General features: G+C 33.8%; 1 protein-coding gene across 1 annotated transcript in view; it reads right to left on the bottom strand.

Annotated features, from left to right (window-relative positions):
* Positions 1-24,247, bottom strand: part of KIF18A (kinesin family member 18A) — an 81,479-nt gene that overhangs the window by 50,155 nt on the left and 7,077 nt on the right. The window contains exons 2-10 of the mRNA XM_082343696.1: positions 21,920-22,292; positions 19,651-19,808; positions 16,568-16,672; positions 16,039-16,149; positions 14,783-14,980; positions 12,292-12,468; positions 10,770-10,844; positions 10,451-10,557; positions 5,043-5,205 (exon numbers count right to left, since the gene is read on the bottom strand). Coding sequence (XP_082199822.1) covers positions 5,043-5,205; positions 10,451-10,557; positions 10,770-10,844; positions 12,292-12,468; positions 14,783-14,980; positions 16,039-16,149; positions 16,568-16,672; positions 19,651-19,808; positions 21,920-22,244 — 1,419 coding nt within the window. The 5' untranslated portion in view covers positions 22,245-22,292. The remainder of the gene's footprint in view (positions 1-5,042; positions 5,206-10,450; positions 10,558-10,769; positions 10,845-12,291; positions 12,469-14,782; positions 14,981-16,038; positions 16,150-16,567; positions 16,673-19,650; positions 19,809-21,919; positions 22,293-24,247) is intronic.

Genomic DNA, 24,247 nt, shown 5'->3' with positions numbered 1-24,247 from the left:
AGGTACTCTTAGAAACCAGGGCAGGACATGATCTGCGGGTCTGATGGCAGTCAATATTTAATACCAAAAGATCCCGACTAAAAATCCCAGAGGGTATGTTTTTTTGAGTTTGTACTTCTAATGTTCATCAAATGTATACTCTATGATGGTTCTCCATGGGGACATTTTCCATCAGGGTAATTCTTATTGAATTACTGTTCTGAAATAAATACCAAGTGTTTGGAAATAAATTCTAAAATATGTATGTTAAACCCTGACATTAAAGTAAATTGTTTCCCATTAAAGTTTCAAAAAAGCTTTACATATTTTATTAACAAAATCTCCAGAATACCACAAAAGGTCTTGAGCGAGAATAAGCATGAAATTCTAAAATTTAGGTATTACTATTGCTTTGTGCAAAAGAACTGACCGTTAACACAGTAAACTGATTATTTCACTGAAAATAATTTGTGTATTATCTTTATATGGCTATAAAATTACCCCAGAACTTCACTTTAATACTACTCTCAGAGTCCATACTCAAGAACCATTTATAGCTTAATCAGTGAGATTCTTTCAGCAATTATGAGAGTAAACCTCTTTGGAGAGGGTCCAAGACAGATATAAAATTCCGTGACCTAGCAAGCAGTTTAGTAAAACTATAGTTTGACACTTCTGTGAGAACAAACTCAGCCTCTAGATGTCTTTCTATGTTTTTCAATAGTTTACAACCAATAAACTTAAGAGGCTTTATTCTCATTGCTTAGGTAAGTCTCATTAGCTATTAGACTTAGCTATTCTTAGTCTCATAAGAATAACTATAAAAATTGGAACATGGATTGAAATGACCAAAAGTGAGATATCAGAAAAGGCAAGTGGGTTGAAAAAAGCAGAATAAAGATGAAACAGAAAAAAATTAAAGAAACCAGCCAAAGCCATTTCCTTACTCTGTCTTAATGTTTCTAAGCATGCACATTCACAATTCAATGGGGTAAGTAAAACAGGGTAAAATAACCATGATTTAAATTAGCTTGGGATCAAATAGACCAAACTTACTAATTGTACTAATATTCTAATGTTCAAAAAATGGCAATCTGATTCTAAGCTCTGATAATACACTACTCATTTGCTTCAAAGATTGTCTTTTGACTACACAAATAGACCATATAATTCTTGGCAACCAAAGCTTCCACAATTTGGTCTTTTATTCTATCCGGAATTGACTAATTCCCAATATGGCAAAATATGTCTTATATCATGTGCCATTTCCAATCTATTTATAGTGGTTAACTCTGGCAACTTCAGATTCAGAGAAAAAGAGTGCTGTAATCAATCAATGATATCTGCTATGGGTAAAGCAGTGGGAATTGGCAGGAAGTGTTGAGTATAGTTATGTACTTCCACATACACTGACCTACAAATATGCTGTGCTCTGGTCAAACTGGTGTCCTCATTTGAATACACTATTCCTTTTATTCTTTTCCCACTAATATTCTCATGCAATGCCCAGTATAAATCTCATCTCTCCACTAGGAAGCCTTTCTCCACCACAACAACTGGAAGCCACTGTTTTCTCCTTTGAATGGCTATAGCACTTAAAGTACTTATAGTATAGCAGAATGATTAAAAGTGCAGACTGAGGCCAGACATCCAGAGTTTAATATTGGTTCAACCACATTAATTAGGTGTATAACTCTAGACAGCTTACTTGAATTCTCAGTATCTCTGTTGCTCACAAATGGTGATAATACAGGATCTACCTCATAGGCTTGTTATAAATACTAATTAATACTATAATTAATACTATAAGCACTACTCCTTACATCACAATCATATAGTGCTGTGTCATTTTTATATCATTTTATTGCTCCAACTAGCTTATAAATTACTGAAGTACATATACTGTCTTATACTTTTTTTTTAACCTGTATTGTGTCTAGCACAGTGCTCTGCATATAAACAAAAGTGTTCAAAGCAAGCTGTTGTTAAAAGTTGAGATATTAAGTCAGTATCAGTATTACATGACTGAATTTCTTGCCTTTTTTCAAGAAATAAATCAGATAATTGCACTTTCAGATAATTGATATTTATTTAATGGATACCTACACAAAACTGAGAATTATCATCCCCACTGAAAATAACTCTACAATAAGTGCAATTGAGATAATACATACAACTTTTAGAATAGGTAAATATAGCAGTATTTCAGAATTCCATTTAACAAACATATGAAAGGATTTCACAACAACAAACTGATATATTAATTCTATGAGATATTCTGTTATTTGGAAGTCATGAAGGTCATCAAAAATACTGGCAACAATTTTGCAGTTCAAGAAAGTTAAAGTACAACTACAGCAACAAATTTCAAATAAAGATATAAATTCTATTTTTCTTCTGCCTTAAAAGGATGTGAGGAATATTTTAAATGCATTTGATAAACAAAATTAAAAAGAAATTTTCAGTATTCAATACATTATTAACTATAGGCCCTATGCTATACAGTAGTAGATCTCTAGGGTTTATTTGTCTTGCATAACTAAAACTTTGTATTCTTTGACTCATACTTCCTGGTTTCGCCTTCCCCACAGCCTCTGGCAACCACCATCTGATTCTACTTCTGAGTTTGATGATTTTAGATTTTTCATATAAATGGTATCATGTAAAATTTGTCCCTCTGTGTCTGGCTTACTTCACTTAGCATGTCCTCCAGGTTCATCTATGTTTTTGCAATTGGTAGAATTTTCTTCTTTTTTAAAAGCTGAATGATAGTCTATTGTTGTATACTTAAAAATGGCTAAGAGGGTAGGTCTTACATTAAGTGTTGTTATTAATATAATACTACTAATAATAAAGAGGGTGGGAGGAAACTTTAGGAGGTAAGGTACAGGCTTATAGCATAGATGATGGTGATGGTTTCACTAGTGTATATTTATCGCCAAACCCGTCAAGTTGTCTACATTAAATATTTATGGGTTTCTTCATACATCAATCATATATCTCAATAAAGTGGTTTAAAACAAAAATAGTTTCAATAAGGCATAATAAATGCATATTCAGAAAATAAATTACTAATTTTGATAATATAGCTTAATAGCTACTTATAAATTCATAGCCATGATATATTTATTAATACTTTATGATTAATTTCTTAGCATATCACATCTTTCCCATTTCATAGGCTGATAAAAACCTAAAATGTTCGTTTTTTAAAGCACTATACTACTAAGTATAAAATAGTACTTAAAAATGCAATTAACCTTATCATCAATGAACACCAAACTGGGGGAAATCCAGTATTTTCAAAATGTTTATTTTTCTGATCTTTGGTGCTCTGGAGTTGCACACCTCCAAGTATACATTCTTTTATCCTGCTTAGAACTCATGTTTCTTGAATTTACATCTTATTCACATCTTAATAGTCCTAGAAAATTCTGAGCCTTAGACTTTGCACATTATCCTTTGTTCTTTTGAACTAATGTATCTCCTTCAGAATATCTATTAGATGAATGCATGACTTTCTAGTCTATCTTTCACATAGCAACATCCTGTTCACATCTGCTATCTTTTTATCCTGTATTTGGTGTGATTTCCTCAGATCTCCCAGTTCTTTAATTCTCTCTTTAGCTATATCTAACATGCATAAAAGGACAGGGATAAGAGCTCAGCCTCTGGAATCAGCTGGCTTGAGTTCAAATCATAGCTCTGACTCTATGAGCTGGGTAATCTTTGGCAGAATGACTTCTCTGTACCTTGGTTTCCTCATCTTAATTACAAGGATAATAATATCACATAGCCCACAGGATTTTCTGAGAATTAAATGAGTTAATGTATGTGAAGTATTTAAAACATTGTCTAGTATTGTACCCATAAACTGAAATTTTAAGTTTCAGTAAATAAATCTTTACTTTCTGGAAGTGTCATTTGTTTTCTTCTCATATATGTATGTTCTTTTTTTCTTTGATTCCTTTATTGTTAAGTCCTTCTTTGATGACTTTATTCATTTTTATAGGTTTTATCAGATTGCTATAGTATCTGACGTTTTGGGGATTCTGTCATATTTGCTAAGTCTGCTGACTTGCTTGTGGAGGATTGTATCATGGGTTTTGTAATTTTGGACAGTGAGCTCTCAGTGGTTTGAACTGAGGATCTGTTTCACTAGGCTGATTCTGCATTGCTTCCGCTCAGTTTCCTATAGATTATCACTGTTCTGATACCATTTTCTGTGCTGATGTCTCACTTTAGGGATTTGCTAAATAAAACACATGGATTATAAAAGTATAATCTATAATGAAAATCTATAGTGAAAAGTATATCTATAATGACAGTCTTCAAATGAGACTTTTTTTTTCTTATCCTAGGCTTGGTTCCTTGTTTTCCTGTGCTAGTTGGTAAAATGTCTTCTGCTGTACTTCCAAAATGAAGAGTGAAGGTCTCTGAGATTCCTGGCTTTATGTGGGGACTGTCATTTCTAACTCCCTGTCTCCCTTGAGCCCCTTACCTAAGTAGTGGCGTACATCAAAGCAGGGTAGTGAAAGTGGTCTGTGTGTGTGAAGGGGAAGGGCAGTGCACTACTACATTAAATAATAAAACTGATTAAAAGTTGATCTGGTTTTTTTTTTTAGCACTGATGCAGTGGAAACTGTAACAATGTCAGTGACAAAATATTCTTCCCTGGGGAGGAAAAAAACCTCCCATTGGTCTAAGTTGTAAACTATTGCCTGCATCTGGGGTGGACTGTTCTCACTGCCCCACCTTGGTACCCAACTCTCCCTGAGTGTGTTAACTACCTGTTAAGCATTCCATCATCCTCACAGAAGCAACAGTTATAACTGAGATTTTAGGGGTTTTGATTCCTTTTCGTTTCTCACACCTAGGAATTTAATTTTTTTTTCTTGTAGACTTAACTATACATTTAAAACAATGTTTTCTACATTTCCTCCAGCATTTCTAGGTATTTGTAGAGAATGGGTGATTAAGCAACATCGCCTATCAAATTTCTAGAATTATAAGTCCCCATGTTTTTACATTCTCTACAATTTAATGATAAAGTTGTTAAATACCTTTTCTACTTTGTCTTCAGAACACATCATTTCTATTTGCTTATGGCACTGTTGTTGATAGAATGATTTAAGTTCATTTTCTTTAAGTAACATTTCTAACTTCAGATATTCTTGCCTGATTTCTTCTCGATTCTGGAACAAGCAGTTCAGAATTTCTTGAAATCTACCAAAAATAAAACACATAGACTCTCAGTATTTTGTGATAGATAATGCAGAGTTTACTTAAAGAAATGCATGGGAAACCATAAACAAGACGAAAAGACAATCCTCAGAATGGGAGAAAGTAGTTGCGAAAGAAGCAACTGACAAAGGATTAATCTCCAAAATACACAAGCAGTTCATGCAGCTCAGTTATCAAAAAAAGAAACAACCCAATCCAAAAATGGGCAGAAGACCTAAATAGACATTTCTCCAAAGAAGATATACAGATTGCCAACAAACACATGAAAGGATGCTTAACATCACTAATCATTAGAGAAATGCAAATCAAAACTACAATGAGGTATCACCTCACACAGGTCAGAATGGCCATCATCAAAAAGTCTGCAAACAATAAATGCTGGAGAGGGTGGGGAGAAAAGGGAACCCTCTTGCACTGTTGGTGGGAATGTAAATTGATACAGCCACTATGGAGAACAGTATGGAGGTTCCTTAAAAAACTAAAAATAGAACTACCATAGGACCCAGCAATCCCACTACTGGGCATATACCCTGAGAAAACCATAATTCAAAAAGTTATGTACCACAATGTTCACTGAAGCACTATTTACAACAGCCAGGACATGGAAGCAACCTAAGTGTCCATCGACAGATGAATGGATAAAGAAGATGTGGCACATATATACAATGGAATATTACTCAGCCATAAAAAGAAACGAAACTGAGTTATTTGTAGTGAGGTGGATGGACCTAGAGTCTGTCATACAGAGTGCAGTAAGTCAGAAAGAGAAAAACAAATACCATATGCTAACACATATATATGGAATCTAAGAAAAAAAAACCCCACAAAAAACGATCATGAAGAACTTAGGGGCAAGACGAGAATAAAGACACAGACCTACTAGAGAATGGACTTGAGGATACGGGGAGGGGGAAGGGTAAGCTGTGACAAAGTGAGAGAGTGGCATGGACACATATACACTACCAAACGTAAAATAGATAGCTAGTGGGAAGCAGTCGCATAGCACAGGGAGATCAGCTCGATGCTCTGTGACGACCTAGAGGAGTGGGATAGGGAGGGTGGGAGGCAGGCGCAAGAGGGAGGGGATATGGGGATATATGTATACATTTATTCACTTTGTTATACAGCAGAAACTAACACAACATTGTAAAGCAATTATACTCCAATAAAGATGTTAAAAAAAAAAAAAGAAATGCGTGAACAAGAGAATATACACCACACTCATAGAATTAGATTCAATGATAAACAGTAAATAGGTTTGAGTGACTGTTTCCTATCAAATAACAAAAATGTTTGGAACGGGTTCTGAACTTCATTTTTACAGCACTGGGTTTCTCTCTCTCTCCTCCAAAGATCATGTTATTAAAAGATATAGGTATTTTAAGGCCTATGGTATTAGTCATACACTGTATTTTGTCTGCATAATCCAGTAGCTTACCAAAAATAAGATATTTTGTATGTAAGAAAAGGATGATAATGTGGACCTGTACTCTCCCAATTCATAAGGCCTCAGAAGCAACACAGTATTATGTGTTCTTTTGGTGTTGGCTCTCTGTGAAGAAATAAGCAGTGGGTGGCATAATCATATGGTGCCGCTATGGCGCCCTAGGGAAAGTGAGATAGCCAGATTTTAGCTTTAGAACTTGTTACAGTGAAAACACACCATATGGTTAGGTACCCCCTACAGCCTGGCTAAGAGTCAGCTGACAATGCCAGGACCCAAAACATCCAAGTTTACAATGTGGTAAATCTAGGAAAAGCCCCTCCACTGTGCTTCCTCCAAAGGGCAATATAGATATAGGGAATCAAAGTTGGGGAGTATGACTCACATCTCCTGCAAATGCATAAAGACCTCAAGCTGAATCACTTCTATGAAAGCCCTAAAAGGAGCCTGCAATCCTGCATTCTCCAGGGTCAGCAGAATATTGGTCACAGATCAGGTCTGAGCTACAGTAACAGTATAAACAATCACACATAGGCAAACAATTTTTCCCTCAAAGAAAACTTAACTTGAAGCTTTTAAAATAAAATGGTAACAAAGTATATGCGCTTAAAAATAAAGTTTCTTTGGCCAGAATTTTAGATATATTTGTAAGGATCTGTGGTAAAAACACTGACAATTTACGTCAGTAGTTCTTAATGAAACTATTGAGAATGAATATAAACCACAATACATCGACTTTACTGCAGTTTTGTCAAACTGATAAATATTTCATAGGAAGTATGTATGGACATTGTAATTTCATTGTATTATATTACAACAAGGCTAAGGCCAGTAAATGATTTGATAAGTTATCTTTAGGTTACACCCAAAGATAATTTCTTAATTTTTCTGGAACACTTCACCCAAGGACATAGTTAAATATTTGTCAATTTCAAACTGTTATGGTCCAGATTTATTTTAGTTGGTGGTGTATAGTTTAGGATGGAAGGAAGGGAATTAGTATCAAAGGTTTCTAGAGAGCTCTTTTTTAAAAAAAAGCTGTCATTTTTAAAACAGAGAGCCCCAAGGGATTGACTAATAATAACTATTTTCTAGTCATTTAAAACATTCAAATAGCTAGAAAACAAAAATCTTTGCCAATAATTTTAGGTGACATATGATAAACTCTAGACAATTTTCTTGGTATAGTCACAAGTGAAGTTTTATAATTACTCTGTATAAAGAACAACTGTACTTTCTTCTTTTGATTTTTTGAATATTATCTTTCCAAATAGCTTTAATAGAGAGCAAATACTGTATATTCTTCCCTTTATCTGTTTAAACTTCATAAAAATGTTATTTTTTAAAGACACTGAAAATTCATGGCATTAAAAAAATTCTATGTGAAGTATGAGCAATATGATAAAAGGCATTCCATATATTTATTTAAAGAGACAGATACTTTTGTGAGAAAATGCAAAGGCTATGGGGTATATAATTTTATTATTACCTGCCTTATAAACACAAGTAAATTATTTAACCTGTTGAGTGAACTAAAACTCAAAGTTTTTATTGTTGGTTAAGTCAGGTTGAAATGCGAAAAATATCCAAATAAGTGTTTATTTCATAGCTCAGGCCATCTCCTTCTTGAATCATTTTACCAGAAAGAAAGAGTCAATGACTTAAAGCCACATCAACTCCAGAAAAGTCTAGCAATTTGTAAGGTTTTAATTGGTAACTACATCTGGTTAAGCACCGCTGAGCAATTTTATGCAAGCAACGACACCAAATTTGAGCAGTTGGTGACTGCTTTAATTTTCAAGAAACGTGCATCAACGACAAGATATCTGGTTGCATGAGGACCAATCCCACATTTGACTAACAAAATATAATAACACAACTAATAATATACCAGAGTTAAAAGCTTTCATTGTTAAGATTAAAGGAATATGAGGAATCATTTTGCTTAAGTTATTTTTTAAAAGACACTGTAAAATTAGTAGAATATAACAAAAAGCATCGTAAGACTATTAAATATAACTTTATCTTGGGTTGTTAGGGGGATTAATAGAAAATAATTTAAACACTTTAGGAAATCTCTGGTATAAACAGAGCTATTGTACTATAACAATACATAGGTCTACTTTATGCTATATGAAAAATGGACTCATTGTCATTGATAGAGAGAAATAACTGTTTAATTACTTCTTATGGTATTTGTAAAATAGCATAGCATGGGAGCAAAGGATTAATACTTGAAAGAGATGATATATATTTCTTGCTCTTATCTGTAAGTTAGAAAACAATACCCCACTTCAAATTTCAGAGTTGTTGTAGTGATAAGATGAAATTAATGTGGGCCTAAAAATCATCAAAATCTATAAAGCCAGCTACAAACATAAAGTGTTATTTTATTAGAAGAAGTTATCTTAGCATCTGGGGTCAACTGAGGCAGAAAAAATGATTTTTTTCAAATCAAGGATATTTTATATAAACGTCAATACACAAATCCAATTTTTAAAAAGTGTTGTACTTGAAACTAGGTTGAAAATCACTGCCAACTAGTCTTCCTTATGTACCCTAAGACATCTTCTACAAACTCAAGAGTTCCAAAACAGTATGAATAATCAGTGGCTTAAGATGTGGTTAGTTTCTCATACTAATGATAATAGAAAATTAGCTTTGGAGAATAATTACTCAATTTTAATAAGAGGTGAACAGATTCCTTTCCTACAGGGCCTCTTAGAGCTTTTAATATGCTGATGTACTTTGGGAATCTCTTAGTTTCCTTAAGTAAGGAATAATTTTCAAACTTGCTTGATCCAAGAATTCCTTACTGTCTTCTTAGAACTACTCAAGATTTACAGCTTTTGAACTATTGTCCCATCAGGACAACTTGGAAATTGTCTTAATTGCTTAGGAAAAAAGTACTTGCAAGTACTGTATTACAGCTTTCTTTTTTTAAAATTTACCTGCTAAAAGCTTAGAGGGAACAGATCATATTTATGTGTCAATTTATATCACTGAGAGATGTCCCTTCAAATAATTAACAGCTTAAACTCAATTAAGTGGATTATTAGAGTTATATAAAGTCAGGAAAGGGTAGGTACGATTTACATGAACCATGTAAATAATGATAACGCCAGATGAGATTGCTTGAATGTTTGTGTCCCCCCAAATTTATATGTTGAAACCTAACACCCAAGCTGATGGTATTGGGAAGCGGAGCCTTTGGGAGGTGATCAGGTCATGAGGGTGGAGACCCTATGGATGGGATTAGTGCCCTTATAAAAGAGCCTCCAGAGAGATCTCCCTCTCTTTTGGCAATGTGAGGATGCAAGGAGAAGTCTACAATGTAGAAGAAGGTCCTCAACCAACCATGCTGGCACTCTCATCTAGGACTTTCATCTTCCAGAACTATAAGAAATAACTTTTTGATTGTTTGTTTATACGCTACCCAGTCTGTGGTACTTCGTTATAGCAGCCAGAAGGGAGTAAGACACCACAGAAGAAAAATATGGAAACTACTAAAAATCAATTTCATAAGTGGCATAATTGGCTTTACTTTCTCCATCTTATACCTAAGACCTGGTTCTCATTATTTGTATAATCACAATTAACATTACCTGACCTCCAACGTGTGCAATATAAGACCAATTCAGTGACTTCCTGAATTCAATTGAGAATATATAAAGAGATACAACAAATGATGGTGATAACAAAATATCTGACTAAATTTTAAACTTTAAATAGCTGACTAAATTTCACAAAATCCTCAAACTGTGATCTTAATGTCAATTTTACCTTTCAATTTCTTTTTCCTGAGGGTTTGAAATCATTACTTTGTTATTTTCATCAGTAAAGGCTTTCTGTTCTTCATAGGCCTTTAGTTTTTCTTTTAACATTAAAATCTAGTAGAGAGAAACAGTAGTTAAAATACAAAACAAATTATTTGTCTCCATTATACATGGCCACAGAAAAATTTCAGCTGTGAAAAATAACTGAACAATCAAGATTTCAATTATAATAGAAAAGCAAATCAAAGTTTTAGACAGTAAAGATTGCAGAATCCCATAAATGAGGAATTGAGGGAGATTAGCAACAATGTAAAGAGGAGACATACCTCTTCCTTCTGTTCATTACAGATCTTTACATACTGAGTTATATGATTGTCGAGGTTAAGAACATTGCTCTTCAACTGTTAAAAAACAGAAATTATGATTGCGTATATATAGAGATAAAAATCACAGTTATATACATGAACAAAATTGCATTATAGCCTCATTAATTCAGTTCCATGAATCCAGAATTTGCGACAATTATGATCATTTGACAATCATAATCAATTATGTTCATGTTTAAAAATCTATGACAAGAGGATATGTTGAGCACATTAATACTGAATTTATAAAAGAAAGTCCCTTACTATCTGAGAAAAGGTACTTTAAAGAACTTGCAAAACAGTCATTCACATAAAAATTGCCCACTTTCTTTTTCTGGTCCTTTGACTTTTAAGATAAAAAGAGATAATTTAAATTTCCACCCATTTGTAAGTTCAAGTAGTTTTTAATGAGTTCTTAATATATTTTATCCTTTTTATAAAAGTATGAGCCCCTTGGCAGCTATGGAATAGTGGAAAGAACATTAAACATGTAATCCAAATACTTGATTTTGAGGCCCTGCCCACTTTTCACTTAACTTAAAACTCTGACCATGTGATTCCTCAACTGTAAAGTAGAGCTAAAAATGTCTTCCTCAATGAGTTGGTATAAGCACTGCATGAAAAACTTGTGTGAAAAAACTCTGTATACCCAATACAGTACAAACGTTTCCCAATTTATTATATAAACAATATATAAATATTTCTCTAAGGAAGATAATAACCCACTTATCTTCATTCAATGGGAGTAGCAGAGGGGTAAGCCCAAAAAAAAAGCCATCATACCAGCTGAACTCTAGGTCTATTCCAACCCTGAGATCCTGGGTTGGAACTCTAGGTCTATTCCAACCCTGAGATTTTACATATACATCATGTTTGACTTACATTTTAAAAAATTACCCCAAATTATTGGCAAAAATACCAACCTAACCAATTATTATTATATTGCTCTAGCTACACAGATTGGTTACATCAATATCATGAATGTGACAATAAATTGTTTTAAAAGAGCTATTTACTTTATAAACTGAGGCAGATATTATATCTACTTTACAGATGAAGTAACTAAGTCTTGGAGAGATTAGCAAACATGTCCAAGGTTTTCAGGTAGAAAGTGCTGGTGCTGGTTTACAGAAGAGCATCAGCCTTGCCTGCAACAAATGTGTTAAAAGCCTTGACCAATTACTCCAGGATGCCATCAAAATATCACGTACCATGATGTGAAAAAAGTTAGAAAGAAAGTCACTAAAACATCCTAGCTCCCCAAAAGACTAAATATTAGTATTTATTATATATGTAATGAAGATGCTTAATGGTTTAATTGTCCCAGTGAATGCTCAATTAACCAGATTAGTAAAGACATTTCTAGCCCTGATTCCTAACTCATTAGTAGAAGTACATCTCTAATTCATCTTTTGCTAGAAGTATAAAAAAGAAAAAAATGCACCCAGTACTCTTACGACAAAGGCAGAGTAAACACACTTACAGAAGATTTAATGTCCTTTGCACGGTTAGCATACTTAAGAGTGTTATAGGTGTCATCGTAGAACACAGAGGAAGGACTAACAGCAGCTATCATTATAGTTTGACAGTTTCCTCCAAGAGAATCCTTTAACAAGCGAGTGAGCTTACTATTTCTGTAAGGAATATGCTGATTCTTTCTCTGAAAGAACAAAAAAAGAATTCTTATGTCATTTTCCACATTCAAATGTAAACCTGCTACCATTTCACTATAAGAATTTAAGCACTGCTCAACTTTGCCCAGACTTATGATATAATTAGTGACCGAAATGATGATAATGAGTCTTATGGAGCTATTCAGTGAATATATAAAACAAATTTCTCATTAAAAGATTATATCTCTATCTGATTAAGTATGAACTTTAGTTAATCATAAAATATCAGTATTGTTTCATTAGTTGTGATAAGTGTACCGTATTAATGTGAGATGTTAACAACAGAGGAAACTGAGTGTGGGGTATATTTAATAAAATCTTCCTGTATTATCTTACCAACTTTCCTGTATCTAAAACTATTAAAAAACAAAATGGTTATTAAAAAAAACTCCATTTTTTAAAAAGAAATTAAAATACAAAAGTAATATATGCCCTAGAGAAATATACTAGAGGCATAGTAAGAATTCTGTATGGCATAGAGCTACTTCTCTCTTTAAATTACCATCTAACATGAATACAAAATAAATTATAATTATAATCTTACAGATATTTATCTGAAAGCACAACCACAGTTCTAAGAGAACTTAATTTTTCTAGGTTTTCTTTTACTTAAAAGATACAGTTCTGATTTTAAAGTAAAAAATTTTCCAAACACTACCACTTCCATATAGAAACAGAGCAGTGTAATGTTAAGCTAAAAACAACCTTATGCTATCCAGTGTAAATCTTTCATATTACAGAAGAGAAAAATGAAGCTAAGCAAAAAGTGACATGACTTGCCTCAGGTCACATGGCTGGTAATCCACAGAGTTAGAAACAGGCCCTAGTCTCCCAACTCCCAGTAGTACTATGCTTTCCACCATAGCAGTCTTTCCCAAACAGTGTGGAATGTGCACAGCTGGTGCTACTTGAATTGATTTTGCATGTACAAGACATGCATTAAACACTGACTAATAAATGACTCAACAGGAGTCAATTACTAAAAATTTAGTCAGTATATGGAAAAAATACTATGAATGGCTGAAGTTTAGGAAATTAGTCTCTATACCATGCTATCTGCTTATATGTTTTGAGATTTTAACTTAGAATACAAAATATATTTTGCTTCTGTAATATTCATGTGATTTCAGAAACTTGCCCTTTTAAAAAAGACCTCCCAAATCATTTTAATGTACTTCATACTTTATCAAATTGCAACATTTTGAACAGTTTAACAGTAATTTTCCTAAAGCTTCTGAGCCTGGTTTGAACTTAAATTATCATATTTTAACTTTGAAAAAAGGAAGTCATTTTTACAAATACAGAAGTTATCAAATATGCTGTGTTCCTGTAAGCACTTCTGGCATACAGTAGATGTAAACTATTTTTTAATGCCCCAGAAGCATCGAGCAAACATTATCCTATTAGGTAATTTAATTACATTTTAACTCCTCTTCCTCTTTAAGAAAAATCAACTCTCTTTAATATTTAAACCAATTTTATAGTATATATATAAAATACTAACCAGACCAGAGTTTAGTTTTTCTAAAATGTGTTTTTTGTTTTCATGCCAATTCAATTATCATGCTTATTGTATAGTGATCATTAAATGGTCATTTAAAAAAATCAAATTCAAAATAAATGATGAGAAGGTATAATAAAATATTAACTATCAATCTGATATTCAATACTTTTCATTCAACAATTCTGATTATAAAGCTAGAAGTTAAAAAACAAAACAAACAGGGACTTTCCTGGTGGCACAGTGGTTAAGAATCTGCCTGCCAATGCAGGGGACATGGGTTCTATCCCTGGTCTGGGAAGATCCCACATGCCGCAGAGCAACTAAGCCCGTGTGCCACAACTACTGAGCTTGAGCTCTAGCGGCGACGAGCCACAACTACTGAGCCCGCGAGCCACAACTACTGAGCCTGTGTGCCACAACTACTGAAGCCCACACGCCTAGAGCACGTGCTCCACAACAAGAGAAGCCACTGCAGTGAGAAGCCTGTGCACCGCAATGAAGAGTAGCCCCCGCTTGCTACAATTAGAGAAAGCCCATGCACAGCAAAGACCCAACGCAGCCAAAAATAAATAAATAAAAAATGAATTTATAAAAAACAAACAAACAAAAAAAACCCCATAGTTTTATTTGATATATTAGGTTCTCTGAGGTCTTTACTCTTTATGTAAACCTTATTGTTACATTCTTGAAATTTGATTTATAATAGATCTTTAAGACAATTATATTAAATAATATCTTTCTGGGAAATATACATATTTCAGTATTTCAGAATACTTAAATAAACATATAGTACCTACCTTTGTATCTGCTAAGGCATTGATAACATTCCCAAGAGCTAAAAGTGATCGATTAATATTTGTGCCTTCTATAAACCGGGTCCCTTTAGCACTGGTAGAGCTGGCTCTTTCAGACCCTGCCAGGTCAATGAGTGACATCTTGGCAATTCGGACATTTTGATTGATACTTGCTGTTTTATCTTGTTGTCTCAAATAAATCTTTTTGAAATTACAGGAGAATAGGGAAAATGAGGATTAGATTTAACAAAATTAAAAGAGAAATACACTTTATTTTTAAAAGAGCATGAAATCAATTATTTTTATTTTAAAGACATACTGAACAAGGTATAGCTTGACTGGCTGATATCCAAGAGTACCAGAAGTAATTACCAAAGTTGAGAAAGATTTGAAAATGAAAAGACTTCCTATATGTGCACTAGAGGGCAAATAACTCCTGGCTTGATAGAAGGTCAAAACAACTGCCACTTGAATTCTGGTAACCTTAAAATCAGGGTCTAAGACATTTTGGGGAAATCTCAGTGTCCCCGATAAAGATTTCTCTCAAGATTACTGATAAATGAAGAGTCATTGGTAAGAAGAGAAAAGATTAATAAAATTTTGTGGACTAGAGACTTTCCGAATGACTTGGTGTCCTTTGATTTGAATTCTTTCAACTACAACAATTTCTTTCTATTAGATGAGTTCCACAAAGCATAATCCAGAATAAAGCTGTATAAGCATTTGAATTTTAACAGAACTAGAAACTACAAATAATAACTACTAACCTATGCTTTAGGTTTTTCTAGAATGGTATTCTTAAAAAGCACTGTATCAACTGAATCACACACCTCCTTAAGGAATGCAACTACTTACATGGTCACTATGGTGAAATCTTTTGAAAAGTGAATCAGTATCTCCCCAATTTATTGGTTCTGTAAATCTAGATCTATAAAGAGAAAGTCTGCTCTGAATATAAGACTATCTTTTGTAAAGATTAAATATTTTCGCCATTTAAAGAAAAGGAAAGAAAACCTCTAATACTACCACTTTACTATCATATTTTCACACAGGTAAAAATTTACGTCTAACTTACATCATCTCAATTCTAAATATTCTTGATAGAATCTTCTCAAAGCTGCAAAGTAAAGGAAGCACTGAGAAGTAGAGAAGTCCACAGATGAAGAGATATTTTCATATGTGTGAAAATTACCGTTCATAAATTTGGCTTCATTTATTTTAAATTCAATTTTAAGAGCTGTAGTCTAGTGACCTGTTACCTGGAAAACAGCATGAGAACGAGAAGATGTAGCATTCATATCAGTGGGATGCTGTGTCCTGTTTTTGTTTCCATTATCCAATAACTGTAAAATTTCCTCTGAGGATTTGGGCTAAAGAAGTTGAAGTAGAAGAAAAATACACAAATTAACCATTGATCTTTAAAATTTTTAATAAACCATCAACAAGCAAGAAGACTTTTAAAGGTAAAATAAAAAGTAAGAAAATATTTTCCATAAATTAAAATCCCATTAAATATTGACTATGTATCATTTGCTTAGTACTTTGGTGCTATATGAAAAAGAAAAGATAAAATCTAATCTCTCTGAGGAGATAAAATATAAATATATTAAGCAGAATAATACACTATATTAAATGTTCAAGTAGATTTTTAAAAGAAAAGCCTATTTGATTATTTCAAAGGAAAACAAAACAAGACTATAGATATACCCTGATTATTTTAAAATAAGTAAATGGCTAAATAACCATACTTGCTATTTGAACAAGCCAAAAAGAAGTTTATAAACATACCTGATGTAAGGTTAGTCCCTGAACAACCACCCCTTTTTGGGCATCTTCCCGGACAGCAAGTGGCCCTGAATTTACTAAGAGGTCACGAATCTGTTCATTATATACCTTAAAATAAAAAGAACTCCTTTAGCATTGATGACGAAACAGTAGCGATAGCATCACACAAATATGCACACATTGCTGATTTAAGGTTATATTAGAGAAGCAGCGGCTCATTTCCATTCATCTCACCCCTTCTATCACACATTGCTATTACTTTCCTAACATCTGAGAAAATGGAAGAGTTTGATTACCAGCACTTGAACTTAAAATTTAAAGGTGGAGTCATTATACCCTCCTCCCATAATTCCCAATTTGATGACTACAGTGAAACAGAAATAGGATAGCTGGAATTGTCTTTTCCTATTTCCTGATAATATACGGACACACGGTCTTAGGAAACTCTAGTGAATCTGAAATGTAAGTTATATGGAAGTACCATGGTTCTTACTGGAGAAGATATTTATTGTTTCATGATGTCCAAGTAATCCAAACTTTTTAAATTTTAGAGTTTAAAAGTTAAAGAAAACCCATACTCAAAGATAAATGATATCTATTTCATTTATCCTTCAATTACATTAAGTTTAACACGTAATGATAATTCCATAATGGGACCCCCCCCCCAATTTGAATGATGAGGAAACTGAGGCCCTAAGAGTTTAAGTGATTTGTCCAAGTTCACAGTCACAAAGGTACTAGGATAGCATGAGAACAAGAAGACGCAGCACTCATATCAGAGCAGGGATCAGAGGCTGATATCCTCACTCTACTGCATGGCACTGAATACACATCTGAGTTTTAAGTCTCTGGAAATTTTTTTTTTTAGTAATTTCTGTAAATAACGTACAGTAATAGTACAATTGACTTGATTTTATGAATTTACTAAAGATACGTTTTCTACGTGCCAACAAAATGAAAATTACACATATATGATAAGATTAAAAAAACAGATATAAAATTGTCTTTAAGAATTATTTTGTGTAAGTTATATCCATGTTCTAATAAATAGCTCAGAGCGATAATTCATTGCTGGTATAATTTTCTACAATGAATGATAACCACTTTTAAATGTAATAAATTCTTAGAAGTAGTAAAATGATAATATGAAGAGATAATATCTTGGTAATTATTTTTGGGTAATTATTCTTCTGATAAGCAACAGTCACTCTTTAAACGATTCCCCTTATCCACTTCAATCATACAAAATATATAATTAGACAATTACTCTCAAGCCGGTCTATGCATCAAAATCACCCGGGAGCTTTTAAAATACATAGATGCCTCAGCCACAATCCAGACCCATTAAATTAAAATGTCCAGGGGGTGAGGCCTAAGCATGTCTATTTTTAAAAAGCCCCATAGCCAATTTTGGTGTACAGCCTGAGTGGAAAACCGTTAGATTAGATATTGCCTTACCATTAATAAAATGAAAGCAGATTAAAAAAAAGGAAAAACAATTAAAAACATTATAAAAATAATTAAACTTCAAAATTCTCCCAGTTATAAAAGGATCTAAGGAAGAAGTAATGAATCCTGCCATGCTCTCTTCCTGATTAAGTTCAGAACAATTCTTTTCAATACATAACCATAGAAAATGAGTTTTACTTCTCTTTTACCACCAAGTTCTATAGACTGACAAGAAAATTTTTAGCAACATAATCTTGATCAATTTTTGAAATGTGAAGACACTCTCTCAGTAGAAACCAAACAATAACATGTCAACAAGAGCAGTAAAAACTAGAAATTCACTCTCTGACATCACAAATAAATAGGCAGTAAAATCAGGGATTTATGTTTCTGCACTGGTTTCTAAAACACTACCTGAACACAAAGTTAGAGTGCCAGTAACTTAGTTATGATTTGTTGAATGTCAGCTATTAAGAGGTTAGGAGGTCTCAAAGAATGACGGGGTATGTCAAAAAAACACAAGAGACAGCATTAAGGAGCCTCACCTAGCCAAATCTGGCACAATTTGAGCATACAAAAATTGCTTAGAGAAAGGGATTATAATCTACTGAATAATGTTAAGAATCCAAAAGTCTACACTGATACAGTAGAGGAAAGGGAAAGCTCTTTCTTATAGTAGAAAGCCAATGAATAAATGTAGAAGAAATGATGGAATTTAAAAACCAGTATCATCTGTCATCATGATAGTAATTGATTCAGGCATGAATCATCAGTGGATGCTAAAACTAACAAATTAAAGTTTGAGGGGTCAGAGGATATTTACATTGTTTCCCTACAAGTTACTTATTAATTATAAAGTGTAAAGTAGTACCTTTACAGTGGAAAAACTTTGCAGACACCGGCATAATGAAACTGATCAGTTAACATAGCCAGTAATGGGACTAACTAATTACATAAGACTCTTGACATGTTATATAAGAAGAACTCATCATCACTTTTGTGGTGTTCCTGCCACGGCATAACCTGAATGTAATCATGACAAATCCAAACTAAAAGTTTTACAACAGCAACATAAAATACAGAGGAAAAAAAAAAAAAATCCAGATTAAGGGGACTAAACAGATGAATTGCAAATGAATGCAATCTGCGATCTTAGATTTTCTTTTCAATAAAGGGCATTATTAGAACAATTAGCAAAATCTCATTAAGGTCTATAGATTACATAAAGGTGTATCATTGTTAATTTCCTGATATTGATTACTATTTAGTGGTTATTTAAGAAATTTCCTGTTTTTACAAGTCTGTAACTTAAACAGTTAAAAAAAAATACATACACACAGAGAGAAAGCAAAGGTAGTAAAATGTTAACATATTGGGAATCTGGATGAAGGGTATCTGGAAGTTCTTTGTACTAATCTTGCTACTTCTGTATAAGTCAGAAGTTATGGCAAAATAAAATGCTTAACAGAAAAAGAGTAAGATCCATAACAAATACCTAAGACTAGGAATTGTAATGATTTTATATATTCATAAGAAAATTTCTGCATGATAGAATAATTTGAATGGACCATGGAACTTCTTAGAAAAAGATTTCTCAATACTATTGATTAATCTAAAGAATGATATTGCCAACTTACCTCCAGATAAGAAACTGCGGTACTACATATTTTCTCTTCTTTAATCTCATCCATGGATTTGTAAAGGTCTAACATTGTTTGATACATCACTCCAGGTTCAGCAGCTGATCCTAGCATTGTGTGGGTCTTCCCAGCTCCAGTGGCACCATATGCAAGTACTGAGTTTTTATGAAAAGGGATCAAAGCTCTTTGTTATGACATATAACATTACTGTATCTACTGTCTAGTGAATACTTCCATCTGGATATCCTGAACAGTAACTTTAAATCCAACAGATCCAAATTAATTTATAGTCTTATTTTTAAATCCTGGCAATTTCAGCACAAGTCTACTCTTATTCCTATATTCTCTATTGATGAATGGTACCTTCACCCACCCAACCGCCCCCCACATGCTCCCTTTCTTCAACAACAATCACAAATTTTAATCAATTATCAGTCTCCCTACCCATTAGTCTCAATCTTCTTTAACAAATCCCTTAGAATTTGTACAGTTGTTTTTAAGAAAACGAAATATGAATATGTTAAATCTTCTTAATTGTTCCACAGTCCCATATGAGAAAGTTCAAATTCTTCACCTAGAAATATTACTAGTGACTCTAAGGGAAGATTCCTGGATATCTCTCCAGACTATTTCTTCCTTGCTGTGCTTTGGCATACTAGATTATCTGAAGTTCTCCGCATGTGCTGCTCCTTTTTGAGTCCATTGCCTTTGTCCTGGAGAGTTCCTCTACTTAATCCAGCTGGAAAACTTCTACCTGCACTAAATATTCAGCACAAAGTCACTTTCCTGTGCCTTCCCTAACTGTCTTAGGCCGAAGTGGCTACTCTCTCATTTGAGCCCTCAGTGTATGCTTACGTCCTTTTACTCTAGCATGTATCATACTGTATTTCTAACGGTGAGCTCCACCAAAGTGGAGGCTATGTATCCTTCCCGCCTTGCAAGTGACTTGACACAAAGCAGGTACTCAATACAAGTCTGCTGAATTCCAGATAAAAGCCATTTATAAAATTCCTTTTAAAATCTTTGTTTTAGGCAAATTACTTTGTTTTCAAGACTCTATCCAGTACAATAGAACAGTGATGCATTTCTTCAAATGCAAAAAACAAAGAAAAAAACCACTCTGAATAACATATTGCAAATACCCAACATAATATTCAGTTAAAGCAATAAGTCTTTGAGAATTTTTTTTATAGGTTAAATCTCTCTGCTAAGTTCGTTAACAAACTACAAAAATACTTTTCAGTAGAATGGATTAAACTGATGCATGTTTCATTTTGTTCTATTTTCTATAAGCTAGTAGTACATCAAGAAGTCTTAAGATAGCTGGATAATATGAAGTAAAACCAAGAAGAAACCAAAGACTCAGTATTACTTTGGTAGAGATTTTTTCATTTGGAGTCAAGAGAAATTTTTTAAATCTCTAGAGACAATATGAAGTTTCATGAATGAGGAAAAGAATATCAGCTTAAAAATGAGAATCAAAGCAGGTCTAATCAATAAACCACATTCCATTCTTGCCTGACCTAGAGGGTAAGTCTTCTGTAATAAAAGTGAATGAGTCAGTGAAAGACAGTGAAACATGTAACAGTTTTGGGGTGTCTTAAAGAAAATGCCATAAATTATGGTAACTACGAAAATAAGATATTAATAATGGTGTGCAGTGCCTGGTAAGCATTCAATTAACTGGCATTTTGGAGATCTCTCTTTCTAGGAAATCAACATAGCCATTTTGAAAGGCAAATTATTATAGGTCTATCGAGAGCACTAAAGATGCTTTTTTGGGCTGAAGATATGCGAAAACAGCATGATACTCATGATACTCAACATGGGCTTTAAAAATTTTTACTTCAAGGTACTACAAAGAAAAAATGGTGCTATTAAGAAATTGCCAAATGTTCAGAAATGTCCCACTATTCCCCAGGGATAGACAGTTGTATAGGTGAACATTGGGAATATTTATGAATACAAATTGTGAGAAATCTGGCATCAATTACCAGAAGCACATGGTTTTAAAACATAAGAAACTGAAAGGATGACCATCTATAGGAACCAAAGCAAGACCCAGGAAAAGTTTCACAAATGATATATGTCATATATGATGACTAAATTTCAAAGAAAATCTACATTTACAGTGAACTACTAAAGAATTTTTAGCAAACAAGCACCTTAAAATTGATTATATTTAGAAGAAAGGGTCAAGTAGATGTCTGTTTTAATATAAAACTGAAATCAGATGGAAACATTAAATCTCAACTGAAGCAATTACCTGTGCAATTATATCCATTCAAAAAACTACGAAGAATTGGCTTAGTAGTGTGTTCAAAAACTTCCAATTGAGTTGAAGTTTCGTCAAAAACAGCATCGAATACAAATTTAAGGTCCTTATTTTGTCTCTTTGTAATATCTCGATTTATAGTTTTCTTTCCATGGAAAAAACTGATTTCTTCTTGCTTGGGATCAAAAACTAGAATATGCTTATCCACAACATGGACCACTTTATGGAATCCAGATGCCTTTTCTTTTGTGTTCTCAGGACGCACACGAACAACTACTTTCATGTGATGACACAGGTCTTCCTCAGCGACAGACATTGTTGATTATCTTGATTCCTTTGTTTATGTGAATGGTTGAATATTTCTCTGAAATTAAAAAGTATTAATATTAATTCTACTTGTATGCAAAATGACTAGTATATAGTACTTATTAAATAAAGAAAGGTGTTAATTTTGTTCCACTCATCTGGTAAATGTTACTGGAAATCCTTGGTTCAAAACCGTCCAGTGGGGGCTTCCCTGGTGGCGCAGTGGTTGGGAGTCTGCCTGCCAATGCAGGGGACACGGGTTCGAGCCCTGGTCTGGGAAGATCCCACATGCCACAGAGCAGCTGGGCCCGTGAGCCACAATTACTGAGCCTGCGCGTCAGGAGCCTGTGCTCCGCAATGGGAGAGGCCGCGACAGTGAGAGGCCCGCGCACCGTGATGAAGAGTGGCCCCCACTCGCCGCAACTGGAGAAAGCCCGCACACAGAAACGAAGACCCAACACAGCCAAAAATAAAAAATAAAAAAAAAAAAAAAAAACAAAACCGTCCAGTGGTTACCTTATTCAGAATTGAAGTTCTGTTAATGGCCTACATTTTTCACCTCATGTCCCATTGCTTTCCTCTTTGCTCACTCTAGTCCAGCTAACACACCAAGTGCCCCAATCATGATCTTTCTGCTAGCCATTCTATCATAAAGTGCTTTCCTCAATAACTACATGACTAACTCCTTCACTTCTTTCAAGTCCTGGCTCAAATGTTGCCCCTTCGGCCCGCCCTTATTAAAATTGCCAACCCAATTCCTAATCGCCCTTATACTGTTCTACTTTTTCCCAAAGCACTTACCACCTCCTAATAGAATAGGTATTTTTTACTTATTTAGCATGTTTGTTGTCTACTTTCTCTCTTCTAGTTAAACTATAAGCCCTTTAAGGGCATTTTTCTTTTTTTTAAATCTGTTTTGCTTATCAATGCGTTCCAAGCCTAAAACAGTGCCTGGCACATGGTAGATACTATAAATACTTGATGACTAAATAAATTAGTGAATACTAAAAGGCTTTCTTTTTTTTTCTTGGTCTTAACTTTTCGATCCTAGATTATTTTCTGGATAGTTGAGGTTCCTAAATTGTTGATCTTTATTAGTTTATCCTTACTTTTCTTGTTTTTATGTGAGGTAGTCATATAGTCAGACCATACTTTTTGAACCTGTCACTGATGTACCTTAAACTTACATCATTATAGAGCAGAGACTAGGATCTATATTCAGAGATTAGCATCTCTGAATACACAGTTGGGGGAATATACTATCTCTGTCACCTTCATACCTGGGCTAGCTAACTGACACATCCCTGGAACTATTTTTAACCCTATGGGTCTCTGAGATACAGGCAGAGATAAGCCTGGTTGTGTCAATTTCCACTGCCAAGAGATTTGCCGCCAAGATCACTTTTATTAAAAATAGCTCATAAGCCAAAGCTCTCCCTTCATTACCTTAATATGATTCTGAGAGATCCTTTCTTGTCCATTCCTGTGATCCAAACTAAAATAGTATCAGAGCCCTTGTGAAAAATCAAAGCTAGCTTTTTGGGTAGTCTATACCTGTGAGTTTATACGGTTTAGCTACAAAGTTTGAGTTGAAGTGGAAGCCCAGGGTCTGACTAATATTTCAGGGATTTATCAAGTTTTTGTATGTGCGTGTCATTTAATTTTTTGTATTGTGACATAATCTGATTACTTTCACTGCTGACATACTTTAGGAAATAGAAACTAGTGGGGCCACTGAAGTAATGTAGACAAGAGATGGTGCTGTCAACTCAGAACAGGGTGGTGGTCAGATTTAGGATGTATGCTAAAGGTAAAGACAAAAGAATTTCCTGATAGATAGATGTGGGGAATGAGAGAAATGATTCAAGAATAACTCCAAAGTTCTTGGCCTGAGTGTTGGAAGAATAGAGTAGCCATCAACTGAGATGGAAATATCTGAGGGTAGAGCAGGTTTTGGGGGGAAGATCAGGAGTTCATTCTGGATATCTTGAATTTGAGAATTTTAATCAACAT

The sequence above is a fragment of the Balaenoptera borealis genome, assembly GCF_965194805.1.
Source record: "Balaenoptera borealis genome assembly, chromosome: 11".
Lineage (NCBI taxonomy): Eukaryota > Metazoa > Chordata > Mammalia > Artiodactyla > Balaenopteridae > Balaenoptera > Balaenoptera borealis.
The sequence above is the reverse complement of the archived record's forward strand: the minus strand, read 5'-3'. Positions and strand labels throughout refer to the sequence as shown.